Source organism: Saccopteryx leptura, chromosome 4, assembly GCF_036850995.1.
Source record: "Saccopteryx leptura isolate mSacLep1 chromosome 4, mSacLep1_pri_phased_curated, whole genome shotgun sequence".
Taxonomy (NCBI): Eukaryota; Metazoa; Chordata; class Mammalia; order Chiroptera; family Emballonuridae; genus Saccopteryx; species Saccopteryx leptura.
Window position 1 is genome coordinate 32802180 of NC_089506.1, and position 15611 is coordinate 32817790.

Here is a 15611-nt window from a genome sequence, read left to right on the forward strand (position 1 = left end):
GTCTCCCTAGGACGCTGTGTATTGGGCTGGAAGACAGCACTTCGCCACAGCATCAGTTCCAAACTCTGTAGCCTGGGTCTCACCGCAAGACCCACCCCTGCCATCCCGTAGGGCCTCATCCTCCAACCTGGGGCGCATCTCTGTTTCCAAGACCAGCCACTTGGGATTCTGTCTGCAGGGACCTCGGGATGGAGGAGGGAAAGGGGGACACTTAAAGAGGAGCTGACAATCTCCTGGGTGGGTGGGAAGTGACACGAAAAGCAGAAACCTATTTTGTCCCCACATGGAGCTGTCTTGGGCCCTATGGATGACAGGTTTGGGGAGGAGGCCAGAGATGACCAAGATGAACTCACTCTGAGTAGCTCTCCAGGGAGGGATGGGTGGGTGTGCTAAATTCCTTGCCAGAGGCTGCGACAAAGGGGAGAAAACCCGGCTTTCTACTGCTGTGGCTCCAAAGAGCTGTCACCTGGAGGGCAGGACTCTCCATCACTGTCCAGATTTCCCTGCCTTCCGAACCCCAGTGCCCGCCTGCCCCCTCTCCTTGCTTGTAGCTCCCCTGGCAAGGATGCCAAGCAATCTCCTCTGCTGAAGTTCTGCCCACGCCCCGCAAGGCCTCTCCTCCCCGGCGCCCTCCTGAGAACTCTGGCTTACTCTTTTTTTTTTTTTTTTTTTGCATTTTCTGAAGCTGGAAACGGGGAGGCAGTCAGACAGACTCCCGCATGCGCCCGACCGTGATCCACCCGGCACGCCCACCAGGGGCGATGCTCTGCCCACCAGGGGGCGATGCTCTGCCCATCCAGGGGTCACTCTGCCGCAACCAGAGCCACTCTAGTGCCTGGGGCAGAGGCCACAGAGCCATCCCCAGTGCCCGGGCCATCTTTTGCTCCAATGGAACCTCGGCTGCGGGAGGGGAAGAGAGAGACAGAGAGGAAGGAGAGGGGGAGGGGTGGAGAAGCAGATGGGTGCCTCTCCTGTGTGTCCTGGCTGGGAATCGAACCCAGGACTTCCGCACGCCAGGCCGACGCTCTACCACTGAGCCAACCGGCCAGGGCCACTGGCTTACTCTAGTTCCTCTCCGCACGACTCTGGAAACCCTTCCCTCTCATCACTGGTTCTCCTCAGTCCTGCACCCCTTCTCCTGGGGCCCCAGGAAGCACTGAGGACATAGCCCTGCCGCTCCTCGTGGCTGCACGGGGCAGGTTCTTCTCCTCAGCTCCTCTCTGAGCTGGCCCACCTGTTCCCGCCCTCTACCCAGTGTCTGCAGCTCCCTCCTCTCTCCTGCACCCCAGACTCCAATGCGCCTGCTCTGTCTGGGAGTGAGGACAGACTGTAACTTAAACCAGCCCAATAAAACACGCCTCTTGCCTCCCTGCGCCTTCCCACTGAGATGATTAAGTTTTAAACTTACTAAAATATTCTGTGGTCAGAGCTAACACAAATCTTGCAACCACAGTGTCTGAATGGAAAGTGTCTCTTAAAAAGAAAAACAAAATGAAACAAAACAACACCCAGCAGCCTCTTCAGGCTGCAGTGTTTGGGGAGTCCCAGCGGCGGAGCCAGAGAGACTCAGAGGGCTGCAGAGGACCCGGCCAGAGGCCCCAGCTCCCGGCCACGGCCCTCCAGCTGCCCTGCTCCACGCTGCCGCTCTAGCAGCACTGACACCCTTGCTTTTGGCTCTCAATACTTGGGCACAAAGCAGAATCCACCAGCTGCTACTCTCTGCCTTAAACAATCAGGCCTGGACTAAATAGCAATTGCCTAACTTCTTAAAAACTTCCAGAAAGCACCCCTCCCCCACCCGCCAGGCCTTAGATACAAAATTCTTCCCAAGGTGGGAGTGACTGTGGGGATCACAAGGGGCGGCTGGGGTCTACTCAGTCCTCACCAGGGATGGGGGCTCTGCCCGTGGGGGCGTTTCACATCTCTGGACAAACCATGACCGTCGTTCCTTTCAGCTCACCTTCTACATAGGAAGTCTGCAACTGGGTCTCAACCCCTCTAGGAGGTTTGTGAGGGAAAACCAGAATCGCCAGCAGAGCTCACGCTTCCGTATCATAAAGATCAGTTTGGGGAGCTGGTGAAGAAGCGTGAATTCCAGAATTGCAATTCAGTCGGTCTGGGCCAGGACCGGGAACCTGCATTTTAACCAGACCCCTGAATGACTGAGTTGCAGGGATGCGGTAACACTCTGAGGAACAGTGGATGAGGACTTGACAATTTACAAAGCCCTTTCACAAACGCAAACTCATCGATCACCATAACCACCCTGTAAGGGGAATATCCTGGCAAAGGAACCCAAGGCGTCGAGAGGTCGATCGACCTGCCCTGGTCACACTGCAAACAAGAGCCGCGATTGATGGGGTGCCGGAAGACGTGTGTTCTCCTTCACCTTCGCAGCAGCGCTCCTGGCTACCAGGATTCTCCTTACACCTTTCTACTGAAGTGTCACACACATTCAGAAGGGACTATTTTCATCCTCCCCAGAGGAGACAGAGCTCAGGGCAGTTAAATGACTCATGTAAGGTAACACAACTTGCAAATTAGAGGAACCAGGCCTTCAATCGAGACCCCCCCCAAAGCCTAGCTGTCACCCTCTGAAATGCATTCAGTTGATTCTCGTCACCTGCAGTAATGTTCTAAGAAGCTGCCAGGCACCCTGGATTAGCCAATACTGACCCGCGGCTCCTAAGGAAGAGGCAGCGTCAGGTTCCTGCCTGCCTCTGTTCACAATAGTTTTGTCAACCAGTGGATACACAGCCTTGTTCTAGTGTGTGATTCTGTTAGGAGACACCTTCTTTAATACATATCACTGCCTCATTGACACTGAACGCATGGCCAACAGTGCTCTCTAACTCATGTCTGAACGACACGTATAGAACACAGACGTTTTCTCCATAAGGCACAGCAGAGCCTTCCCATTTCAGAGCACTAGACAGCTCTTCAGCACTAGCCATGGAGGCCATTTTAAACAGAGAAATCAAAAGATAGCCCCAAAATGCAAAAAAAGAAAAGAAAAGAAAAATCAACCCCTGGCATTAAATAGACTACAAGAAGAGACACCTGTTTGTAGTGTGAGAGCTAAAACAAGAAGGCAGAGCACCGCCTCGTTTGACCTCAGCTGGGAACCTGCACACAAGGCAACTCAAGTTTATCACCACTGCGCATGTGTCCGCAAGTGATGAGTGTTAGTTTGAACGTGAGTTAGTAGATGAACCTGCACGTAGAGACTCCGCAGATAACGGAGCTTGGCCGTGCATGCTTGCGAGGGGGCGACGGGATCCAGGACGGGCCAGAGAGCTCTCAGCCTGTCACGTCTTCTCTGCAGCCGGCCTCGCCGGGAGGGCAGAGCACTGCAGGCCGCCCGCCAGGCTCCCGGGGACCCGGCAGGGCCTGCCTCGCCACTGGCTCTCATCACTGTCCTCACCACACACTTCCCAGGCCTTTTTTGGACAGAGGCCCCAGCCCTGGGCTGGAGCCAGGCTGCTGTGTGTTCCTGACACCCACACCCAGTGGTCCGGATGCACGTCCGCCTATGGGTGATGCCGACAGATCGTCTACAGAAAAGTAAAATAAAATATTCCTAGGTTCTGCCCTTCTCCCCACGCTGGCTCCTGGGCTGGCTCTCTCCTCCCGTTCAGGAATGTCGGTAGAGCCCGAGCCAAAGAGAAGCCGAAATTTAGAGCCCCTGCTGCCACCGCCATATGGGACGTAAGGCCGAACAGTGTACTTTTGTTTCCACTCTCTGCTTTTTCTAATTATAATATTTGCATCTCTGGATTATTTCTAGGACTGATCATAGCTAAGCTCCTCCACCAGCATCCCGGTGGGCCCCCCGGCAGGGCCAGGGTTAACACTGTGACCTCCTTCAGCTGCTGAGGAGTCAGGTCTAATTTTACCCTAGAACTGGATCCGCCAGCCCTCTGTTTTGCCTGAGAGCTGCGGCATGTCGGGAAGCCCCGAGTCAGCACTTCCGGCGGCTGCGGCGCGGAGGCAGGGCCCCCGCTTTCTGCCCAACGCGGAAAGCCAGAGCCGGCTTGCCGCTCCGCCCAGCGCCAGGCTCGGAGGGTTTCAATGGCCACGACCCGGCCAGTGCTGCGCGGGGCCACAGTGCTTCCTCGCCGCCTGCCGATCCCCACCCCGACGCACCCTGTACTGAGCTGCCCCGAGCTGGGCGCAGCGAGGAGCCTCGGGGCAGCTCAGTACAGGATCCCTCAGGGAGGACGAGGTCAGAGCTGGCCGCTGAAGCCCCCAGCACTGCGCGGCCCACGGCAGAGCCTCCGCCACCGCGTGGTCACGGCCCTCCTCCACTCCACGTCACCGCGACACGTCACCGCACACCCGGCTGCTCCGCCACACTGCCCCGTGCTCACACACGCCGTGCACCAAAGCCTGACAGCCCTCCCGACTGGTGGGGAAAACACGGTCCACCCCTGGGCCTGGTCACTTCACCCTTTTCTAGAAAGCAGGAGAGCAACAAGTTTCAAGAAACACCAAGGAGCCTTGGGCTGGTGGGGACATCCATAGGGTTTTAGGTTCAAGGGACAGTCCAGTTCTAAGTCTGCCACTGTTGGAGTGCTTCCTGGGCTGAGGGTTGGACTAGCACAGTCTAGACCAGGGGTCGGGAACCTATGGCTCGTGAGCCAGATGTGGCTCTTTTGATGGCTACATCTGGCTCACAGACAAATCTTTAATAAAAAAATAATAACGTTAAAAATATAAAACATTCTCATGTATTACAATCCATTCATTTCCTACCACTCATTTTCCTTTTTGCGGGTGGCTGGAGCCAATCACAGCTGTTCTCCGGGACAACACCAAATTTTTATTGGATAATGCATAACGTATATGGGTCGTTATATGGCTCTCACGGAATTACATTTTAAAATATGTGGCGTTCGTGGCTCTCTCAGCCAGAAAGGTTCCCGACCCCCGGTCTAGACAGACTCGGCTACGCTCTCTGATGCCCTGACCCCATCCTCCGGATCCCCATTGCTTGGTTTCCAGAATAATGTTACTGCTGGGATCATCAAGCACTTTCACTCATCCAGGTTATTTTTCACTTCCTGGAAGGAAGGTCAGCAGATCTCGTTGACTCTGTTTTCCTGATGAGGAAACTGAGCCTCAGAACCGAGAATCTATGCCTCATGACCCCAGCCACGCTGTTCATCCTGCCTGGCTCGGTGGGGGGCGGGGTGAGGCCAGGAGCAGCCACTCCACAAAGACCAAGCCATGCAGAAAGGATGCAGAAGACTGTGTTACCTCCAAAGAGGCCATCTGAGGGGGGGAGTGCTCCAGATCACTGCTTCCCTCTTTTCAGGCTTGCCCGCTTCACTATCTGAGCCCCCTTCCTGCCCTCTATCAGGTCCGGCTTCAGGCTACTCCCTCTCAGCTCCACCTGGAGACAGCAGCAGAGACAGAACGCAGGACGGATCGCACAGAGAGACAGGCAGCAAACAAGCAAGAGAATGAAAGGCATCATTCGGGGACCATGGAAACACTGGCCCCAGGGGACAGGAAGACGCAGGGGGAGCGCGGAGAGGTCAGCACAGGGCAGGCTGAAACCCAGAGGGGCTGGTGCAGAGGTGAGCTGCAGGCACAGGTGCCGGGCCGCTCGGAAGAGCCAGTGCCCCGAGGCTGCGGCCACCGCAGTACCTTGTTGTGTTTCATAAAGTAATCAATATCAGCTTCCATCTCCCTAGGGTCTTCCAGGGGCCCCTCAACAATCACCTCCTCGTGTTCCTCGGCACCAGGTGAGTCTAGCTGTCGAACAACTTTGCGAACGATCTGGAAAAGAAAGGGAAGGAAGAAGGGGCCGGTGAAGCCATCAAGACAGGGCTTGAAAACAGCGGGTCCCCAGGAATAATGTGGGGGGAGCAGTAGCCTTCGTCTTAAAGATGCAAGAACAAGGGCAGGTCGCTCACTCTCTCATCACTGTGTGGAAGTGCTCGCCCTGGACAGTCTCAGAGGGACTAGAATTTACGGAGAGGTCTTAGCACGTCTTTAATTAATGACCAAGGCTGTACCGTGCATAACTTCTCTCTGGCCCACAAATTTCCTCGGCCTCTTGGTTTCCGTGGAAGTTTACTCTGTCTTCCTAGTACGCCTGTAAGCCCCTGAGGGCAGAGGACATTTCCTTTTCATCTATAGTAATTCAATTCAACCCCCCCATCCCCTCACTCACGCACTCAAATATTCTAACTACTGTCTACTCTGCACGCACCATGTGCTGGGAGTGCAAGGTGAACACATAAAGACGGGATTCCCTGCCCGCAGGAAACTCGTCTGCAGAACAGATGGACATGCGGGGTCTGTTCCGTGCAGTGTGAGCAGCACTCAGGGGAGCACCTACAACATCTTCCCTTTGCTCCTTTTTTTCTCCTTCTGCCCAAACCTTGACGTCATATCTAGTGAGTTAAAATCTGCTACCAATTCAAGGCATGTCCATATCCTTTTTATTTTAAGAGGCCGGTGATAGTCTGGGGACCATCACATTGCTGTCTTACAGTTCTTGTCAGGGCTAGGCATCACAGCCTAAGCTTGCTCCATGGGGCTTGGTCCTTCTGGGACAGTGTAGCAGGAGCTCAGTTCAGGCTGGATCAAGCAAAGTGGCTGTGAGGACCGCCCCGTCTCAATCACAGAACACAGCAGCGTCCAGCACTGAAGCGTTTGGTCTGAGCCATGCTTACCCCTCTGTTAAGTGCGTCCACCGCCGGCCTGTTATCCCTCCTTCCTCCCCCCAGCTTAGGGGACTCTCTGCACCCACCTTCTTGGTGACAATGTTGCCCTGCTCATCTGTGAATTGTTCCTCAGTCACTTGCTCCCCTGGAATATTCTGAAGCTCATTTCCCTGCAATTAGAGAAAGGGAGAAAACTCAAGATGGATAGATGGAGGTTTGGGAACAGGATTGGAGGATGAGGAAACTGAACAGCAGCAACAGTCACGGTTCGATAGATCTCCACCCCAGCAGGAAACTCCAACTCAGCCAGTGGCGGCGGCCAAACCGCCCGCTCCAAGGGCGAGCGGTGCCCCGTGGGGCCAGGGGACCCGAGGACAGTATGGAGCCAGAGCTTCCAAGAGCTCTGCGTGCTCAGCTCTGCAACAGCACCAGGCAGCAGGCAAAACAGGGACGATTACGCGAGTTTTATGGAGGAGACCAGGAGAGGAAGTGAGGCACCTAATTTATATTTCTACAGCACTTTACAGTGAAGAAAGCCCTCAGCAGACACAATCTCACTGAGTGGAACGTGGACAGATGCAGGATGGGAACAGGCCTGCTAAGTCCCAGAGCTGAGCTTTCTCAGCTCTCAGAGAGTGGTGGTCTGAGTGAGGGCCGCACGTGGTTCTGGTTCCAGTGCAGAGCCTGTCTCCAGGGGCCTTCTCTTCCAACATCTCTCCTGCGCCTTGCCCCAACTCCTCACAACACACCTCACAGCACTGCGCCCCCAGCCCTGGCCTCCTGGCCTCCTGGCCTCCGGGGCGCCCACCTCCAGCTCCAGCCCTGGCCTCCTGGCCTCCTGGGAGCCCACCTCCAGCTCCAGCCCTGGCCTCCTGGCCTCCAGGGTGCCCACCTCCAGCTCCAGCCCTGGCCTCCTGGCCTCCGGGGCGCCCACCTCCAGCTCCAGCCCTGGCCTCCTGGCCTCCGGGGCGCCCACCTCCAGCTCCAGCCCTGGCCTCCTGGCCTCCTGGGAGCCCACCTCCAGCTCCAGCCCTGGCCTCCTGGCCTCCGGGGCGCCCACCTCCAGCTCCAGCCCTGGTCTCCTGGCCTCCAGGGCACCCACCTCCAGCTCCAGCCCTGGCCTCCTGGCCTCCTGGCCTCCAGGGCACCCACCTCCAGCTCCAGCCCTGGCCTCCTGGCCTCCGGGGCGCCTACCTCCAGCTCCAGCCCTGGCCTCCTGGCCTCCTGGCGTCCAGGGCGCCCACCTCCAGCTCCAGCCCTGGCCTCCTGGCCTCCGGGGCGCCCACCTCCAGCTCCAGCCCTGGCCTCCTGGCCTCCTGGCCTCCAGGGAGCCCACCTCCAGCTCCAGCCCTGGCCTCCTGGCCTCCGGGGCGCCCACCTCCAGCTCCAGCCCTGGTCTCCTGGCCTCCTGGCCTCCAGGGCGCCCACCTCCAGCTCCAGCCCTGGTCTCCTGGCCTCCAGGGCGCCCACCTCCAGCTCCAGCCCTGGCCTCCTGGCCTCCAGGGCGCCCACCTCCAGCTCCAGCCCTGGCCTCCTGGCCTCCGGGGCGCCCACCTCCAGCTCCAGCCCTGGCCTCCTGGCCTCCAGGGTGCCCACCTCCAGCTCCAGCCCTGGTCTCCTGGCCTCCGGGGCGCCCACCTCCAGCTCCAGCCCTGGTCTCCTGGCCTCCGGGGCGCCCACCTCCAGCTCCAGCCCTGGCCTCCTGGCCTCCTGGCCTCCGGGGCGCCCACCTCCAGCTCCAGCCCTGACTTCTGCCTGGTGATTACCTTCAAGAGGACCCGACGCCGGACCACCCTGGTGGAAATGGTCTCCTCATCATCACTCAGGCCCTCATTCTCCCCCAGCTCCTTGTCTAGTTCCTGATGGATGTGCTTTAGCACAAAGCACAGAGAACCCTTAAAAATGTACATCACATTCTGACAGCTGACCAGGAAGAAGCCCAGGAGCACTATAGTGACCAGGAGCTGGGTGATGAAAGTCCACATCCTCACCAGCCCAGCCCTCCGGCGACCAGCGGAGCCAGGGCTCTGGCTGCTGCAGGGGTCCAACCTCTCATTCTCTTCTGGGACGCCTGAGTCCCCCCGGGACCCCTTCCATCGTCACTCCCCAGTCTCCCACTCCTCCTCTCCAGGCAGGAAACTGACCAGCCCCTCACTACAGCCGTCAGCCCGAGTGTCCTGCTGAGCAGCCCCAGGCTCTGCACTCTCGCCTGGGTGACGTCAGGCTTGGATAATTTTAGCTCCCAAACCAGCTGCTGGGGCTGTCCAACTGGGCTAGAAGGAAGCTGGCAGGTGTGCATGTCCTGGGCACTGGAAGCACACGCCAAAGTCGCTGTGAGAGACCCCTGCCCGCCCCACCCCAGGAGCCCGAAGAGGGTCACGCCCCTCACCTTTCCCGCCTGCCCGCCCCCGTGTGAACTAGAGGCAGTTCTGCCCAGGGACACTTTCACGTTCAGAGAGGAAGGTGCCTGATGATGCCGCTGCTTGTGCTTTCCCTGGGCTGCTGTTGCCGTGATCAGAACGGCGTCTGCCTTCTCGGGTGGGGATGGGACCGGCTAATACCCTGGAGCGTTAAGGGTTTATTGCAGAAATAACGCTGGGACGAGTGATCTGCTCGGGCCGGCACAGCAGGGTCCAGCCCCCATGGCAGGGCCCGTGCAGCTCCCCGCGGCCCACTTCCCGGGCACAGCAGCCCTGAACGTACGCGTGTCACTGGTGTCTATTTCAGGCCTGTCCTCAAAGGCTCTTCCCGTGCTTGGCTGTCAACGCCCACCCACGCATGGGGAGCAGGAACCACGCACATTAAACTCGCCTTTACCGCGCTGATTCATAAATGCAGCCACAGCAGCTGAGGCTGGAAGGAATTTCACTTTCGGGATCAGGCTGTTCCTCCTAGAGTAGCAGCCCACGTGGCAGAGGGGACAAAGATCTGGGGCACAGCACACTCACCCTGCAGTGCCCTCCGGGGTGGGGGGGACTTGGGAGAGCCCCGGTTTCCTCATCCCTAAAACTGGGAGGGTTAAAGTCCCCATCCCGTCCCTGAGGGTGCTGTGAGGACCACGGGCTTGGTGAGTCCTGCCGTTCTGAGTAGTAACAGCAAACACTGACTACGGTGCGTGCGTCCTGCTCTGCGGGCACTGTCCCCTGTATTTCACATGCTAACTCCGTTAGGCCTGGCAATGGTCCTACCGTGCGGCTCTATCGTTTCCCACAAAGGAAAAGGAGGCACAAAGAGCTTAAGTAACTTGCCTGTTTGAAAGAGTAAGTAAACGGAGGAGTCAGATTTCCAACTCCTGTCACTCACTACACAACATGGCCTCATTTCAACAAGAAAGCCCTGGGAAAACAGAAGCCACAGCACATTGGGTGCTGACCCAGCCAAGAAGGATCCGACTTCAGGTACTTCCCCCGAGTCCTCAGGGAGGGACTGGCTGGCTTACAATCATTTTAGGCCCGCCTCCCAACCCCCAAATGGCAGGGTATTTTTCTGCCAATAGTTTCAGAGATCCCCTGGTAATACTAGCAGATGGGTGCTTTGCAAACCGTCACTTTAAAAGGACCTCATTCTCACCCCAGATAATTAGGACAACAGCTCAGCCACACCACCCAATCCTGTCCTAGGCTGGGAGGCATCGGGTGTGGCACCCACCCCCCACCCACGCACGTACTTCCACTGGGGAAAAGAAGGCCAGGACTCCCCTGGCGCGGATGCTGGTTCACAGCTTGGCCCTGGAGATGCCCTCAGCCAATCTGGGCCCCAGTTTCCTCATTTATAACTGAGGCAGTTGCACCAAATGACCTGGAAGGTTCCCCTCTGAACCTTTGGGGCGGTCCTTCTTTCTCCCCAGCTCTCCCTTCCCCGAAGGCTGACTGCAGAGGAACGTGGGAAATATCACTCCTGGAGTCTCTCTCTTTCTCCAGGAGCACAGTAAGAGCCCCTGTGCTCGGGGCCAAGCCCTGGCTACTGGCAGCAGCGGAAGTGGGTGCCAACGCAGAGCCCGGCGGCAAGACGCACTCAGGGGTGGGCTGCAGTTAAAAATGAACACAGCCGCCTGTCCTGTCCGAGGCACATACTTGGCAAGGACACATTCTAAATAAAACCCGATTTAATTCCTAGCAGCTCCTGACAGTCAGCAGCCTAGGGCCATCGTGGAGCCAGCGGAGTCCTGCAGTGCCCAAAGGTGCCTGCTAGGACTAATTTCAGATGGGGCAGGGGGAGAGATGAGCAGAAAGAGGCAGATCAGAAAGGGAGGAAGAAAGTGGTTCCCGGGGGAGGGAAGGCTGCTGACCGGACAGTCAGAGACCACGTGAGACACGGAGCCCACGGTTTCCGCACACACCAGAAATACACAGGCACGGGCCAGCCACGTGGACCTTCTAAGAACCCAGAAGTTAACAGGATGTCTGGGATGTGCCTTAAAGTAATATGGGGGTGGGGGAGGTAGGAGAGAGGGGAGGGAGCACAGATGAGACAAGACTGGCTGTGAGTGACTGCAGCCTGGGTGGCGTGTGCAGGGAAAGTTAATAAGATAGTCTGTTGGTTTGGCTATTTATTTGCAATTTTTCATAATAAATTCTCTTTTCAAAAACCATGTTAAGCCCTGGCCGGTTGACTCAGTGGTAGAGCGTCGGCCTGGCGTGCAGGAGTCCCGGGTTCGATTCCCGGCCAGGGCACACAGGAGAAGCGCCCATCTGCTTCTCCACCTCTCCCCCTCTCCTTCCTCTCTGTCTGTGTCTTCCCCTCCCGCAGCCGAGGCTCCATTGGAGCAAAGATGGCCCGGGCGCTGGGGATGGCTCTGTGGCCTCTGCCTCAGGTGCTAGAATGGCTCTGGTTGCAACAGAGCAACGCCCCAGATGGGCAGAGCATCGCCCCCTGGTGGGCGTGCCAGGTGGATCCGGGTCGGGCGCATGCGGGAGTCTGTCTGCCTCCCCGTTTCCAACTTCAGAAAAATACAAAAAAAAACCCCCACAACAAACAAACAAAAAAAAACCCACGTTAAAATGGATATCTGTGGGAATGGGGGGAGCAAAAACCAAGAATGGGGCATGAAGATAAAGTGGATAAATAAGAAAAGTGCAGTAGGACAAACTGAAAGGGAGGGAGCGAGGACTGACCAAGGGAGAGGCCGGGCAACAGAGGAGCGAGGAGCAAGCCTGTGGCGGGAAGTCCTCCCCCAGCTCCTGCTCCCTGTGGCGGGAAGTCCTCCCCCAGCTCCTGCTCCCTGTGGCGGGAAGTCCTCCCCCAGCTCCTGCTCCCTGTGGCGGGAGGTCCTCCCCCAGCTCCTGCTCCCTGTGGCGGGAGGTCCTCCCCCAGCTCCTGCTCCCTGTGGCGGGAGGTCCTCCCCCAGCTCCTGCTCCCTGTGGCGGGAGGTCCTCCCCCAGCTCCTGCTCCCTGTGGCGGGAGGTCCTCCCCCAGCTCCTGCTCCCTGTGGCGGGAAGTCTCCCCCAGCTCCTGCTCCCTGTGGCGGGAAGTCTCCCCCAGCTCCTGCTCCCTGTGGCGGGAAGTCCTCCCCCAGCTCCTGCTCCCTGTGGCGGGAAGTCCTCCCCCAGCTCCTGCTCCCTGTGGCGGGAAGTCTCCCCCAGCTCCTGCTCCCTGTGGCGGGAAGTCCTCCCCCAGCTCCTGCTCCCTGTGGCGGGAAGTCCTCCCCCAGCTCCTGCTCCCTGTGGCGGGAGGTCCTCCCCCAGCTCCTGCTCCCTGTGGCGGGAAGTCCTCCCCCAGCTCCTGCTCCCTGTGGCGGGAAGTCCTCCCCCAGCTCCTGCTCCCTGTGGCGGGAAGTCCTCCCCCAGCTCCTGCTCCCTGTGGCGGGAAGTCCTCCCCCAGCTCCTGCTCCCTGTGGTGAGCCCCCCCCCCCCAGAATCATAGAATCCGGCCGGGTGAGCCCTGGTGACAATCCATTCCCTCCTCTTTTCCCAGTGAGGAAACTGAGGCCCAAGGCCAGAGCGGCTTGCCCGCGGCCGTGTAGAACAGGGTAGGACCAGAGTCAGCCCGGCACCCAGTTCTCTGGGCTCTAAGCCCTTTCTAGAACATGATGGAAAAAGAAAACACACAACCACGGCCTTGGAGTCAGCCAGACCTAACTCAAATCCCACTTCTGACCCTGTGACCTTGGGCAAGTTGCTCAACCCTCAGCTGCCGGAGGGGAATGACCCCCGAGAGTGCGGGCAGCTGTGAGGAGGAGGGGAATGACCCCCGAGAGCACGGGCAGCTGTGAGGAGGAGGGGAATGACCCCCGAGAGCACGGGCAGCTGTGAGGAGGAGGGGAATGACCCCGAGAGCACGGGCAGCTGTGAGGAGGACGCACGGGCTGTGCCTGGACCACTCAGGGGTCCCACACAGGTCAGCCCGCCCTGCCGTCAGTGGGGGTCAGGGAGACAAACAGGTAACCAGACCAAGGAAGCTCTGGAGAAAGGGAAGTCACCACCACAATGATTACAGACAATGAACACGCCGGGCTCTGAGCTGCGGCCTCAGCAGGCCCGCCCCGCGGGCTCTCACTTACCGCCTGGGAGGAGGTGCGCTCGGCCTCCTGCGCCCACTCTTGGGGGCCTTGTCTTCCTTCCCTCTCAGCCTGCAGGCTCTCAGCCCCACCCCGCGGGCTCTCACTTACCGCCTGGGAGGAGGTGCGCTGGGCCTCCTGCGCCCACTCTCGGGGGCCTTGTCTTCCTTCCCTCTCAGCCTGCAGGCTCTCAGCCCCACCCCGCGGGCTCTCACTTACCGCCTGGGAGGAGGTGCGCTGGGCCTCCTGCGCCCACTCTCGGGGGCCTTGTCTTCCTTCCCTCTCAGCCTGCAGGCTCTCAGCCCCACCCCGCGGGCTCTCACTTACCGCCTGGGAGGAGGTGCGCTGGGCCTCCTGCGCCCACTCTCGGGGGCCTCGCTGTCTTCCTTCCCTCTCAGCCTGCAGGCTCTCAGCCCCGGGCTGCTCCGGCCGCAAGTGTTCAGTCACAGATACCAGGACCTTCTCGTACTCCTGAGAACCACTGGGCTCCGGCCCTCGGACGGTGGTGACCACTCTCTGGAAGGAGTGTGGACCTCGCGTGACCTCCTCTTGCCAGGAACCTTGTGCAGCGTCTTGCAGGTACGAGACAATGGAGCCTTCCCTGTCCCAGGCCTGCAGTCTGAGGTCCAGGAGGAGAGAAAGGACACCTGGTCACCCTCAGACTCTGCTCTTTCAGCTAAGCCCTCACCCCACCCCCACCCCAGACACATTCTGTACAGCCCCCAGAGGGACAGGTGAGTGGGAACAAATCACACAGCTGACTACCCTGTCCAGGGAGGCACAAATGGGCCACCCACACTGCCCAGGGGGGAGGGCCATGGACACCAGTACCACTGGTCCCCTTCCTTTGAGTGGCTGTCCCAACTCTGGGCTCCCAAGGCACTTGGCTCTCACCGAAGACCCAGCCATGGGGCCTCCACTCCCGTCGTCTGCCCAGCTTCCTTCCGGGCCTGCAGGCCACCTGCACGCTCCCAGCGTCACCAGTGCTCACCTGACCCACCTGCACGCTACCGGCCTCACCAGTGCTCACCTGCCGAGGCACTCACTCTCCCCCTGGACGAGGCACTCACTCTCCCCCAGACGAGGCACTCACTTCCCCCTGGAAACATGCTCTTCCTGGCTTCTGGGACCCCGCACTTGCCTGGCTTCCCCCCTTCTCTCTGGTCGTCTTTTCCAGGGCCCTTCATTGGTTCCTCCTGATTTCCCTGACTTCCGAATACTGGAGCACCCCCGGGCTCGAGTCTCAGATCTCCTTTCTGTCCACCTCCCCGTCCTCAGGGAGCCCGATCAGCCCGTGGCTCTGCACGCCATCCCCAGGCTCCTGCCACCCAGGGGTGTGTCTCCAGCATCTCCTCCTCGGACTGCAGATGTGTAACTGCCTCCTCAGCATCTCTACCCCGGATTTCTAACCGGCATCTCGAGGACGGCACGGTCAAGTCTTGCTAACGGTCTTCTCCCCAAACCTGCTCTGCCCAGTCTTTCCACAGCAGCAAACGGCACCTTGATCCTCTCAGTTGTCAGGGCCAGGATACCAGGGAGCTCTCTGCCGTCTCTGTTTCTCTCACACTCCACATCTTATTTGTAAGCAAACCCTTTTGGTTCAACTTTCAAACTATCTCCTGAACACAACCACACTCGTCGCCACCACTGGCCCTGTCTTGGTCCACGTCACTGCCGACACCGGGCCTCGTGCACCTCCCTGCCTCTGCCTCTGGCCAACACCGGGCCTCGTGCACCTCCCTGCCTCCGCCTCTGGCCGACAGGGGGCCCCCCCACGCACCTCCCTGCCTCCGCCTCTGGCCGACAGGGGGCCCCCCCCACGCACCTCCCTGCCTCCGCCTCTGGCCGACAGGGGGCCCCCCCCACGCACCTCCCCGCCTCTGCCTCTGGCCAACACCGGGCCTCGTGCACCTCCCTGCCTCCGCCTCTGGCCGACAGGGGGCCCCCCCACGCACCTCCCTGCCTCCGCCTCTGGCCGACAGGGGGCCCCCCCCCGCGCACCTCCCTGCCTCCGCCTCTGGCCGACAGGGGGCCCCCCCCACGCACCTCCCTGCCTCTGCCTCTGGCCGACACCGGGCCTCGTGCACCTCCCCGCCTCCGCCTCTGGCCGACAGGGGGCCCCCCCACGCACCTCCCTGCCTCTGCCTCTGGCCGACACCGGGCCTCGTGCACCTCCCTGCCTCCGCCTCTGGCCGACAGGGGGCCCCCCCCACGCACCTCCCCGCCTCCGCCTCTGGCCGACAGGGGGCCCCCCCCACGCACCTCCCCGCCTCCACCTCTGGCCGACAGGGGGCCCCCCCACGCACCTCCCTGCCTCTGCCTCTGGCCGACAGGGGGCCCCCCCACGCACCTCCCTGCCTCTGCCTCTGGCCGACAGGGCCCCCCCCCACACACCTCCCTGCCTCTGCCTCTGGCCGACAGGGCCCCCCCCCACACAC

General features: G+C 59.8%; 1 protein-coding gene across 5 annotated transcripts in view; it reads right to left on the minus strand.

Annotated features, from left to right (window-relative positions):
* ANK1 (ankyrin 1) overlaps positions 1 to 15611 on the minus strand; it is a 225514-nt gene that overhangs the window by 3242 nt on the left and 206661 nt on the right. Inside the window, exons 40-44 of one of the 5 annotated variants that reach the window (XM_066380407.1) lie at positions 13497 to 13792; positions 12767 to 12768; positions 6764 to 6847; positions 5653 to 5784; positions 5260 to 5395 (exon numbers count right to left, since the gene is read on the minus strand). In XM_066380407.1, the coding sequence (XP_066236504.1) occupies positions 5297 to 5395; positions 5653 to 5784; positions 6764 to 6847; positions 12767 to 12768; positions 13497 to 13792 (613 nt within the window). In that variant the 3' untranslated portion in view covers positions 5260 to 5296. Of the gene's footprint in view, positions 1 to 5259; positions 5396 to 5652; positions 5785 to 6763; positions 6848 to 8443; positions 8868 to 12766; positions 12769 to 13496; positions 13793 to 15611 lie in introns of those variants that run through there. The other 4 variants (XM_066380402.1, XM_066380405.1, XM_066380406.1 and 1 more) reach the window with 4 other exon arrangements.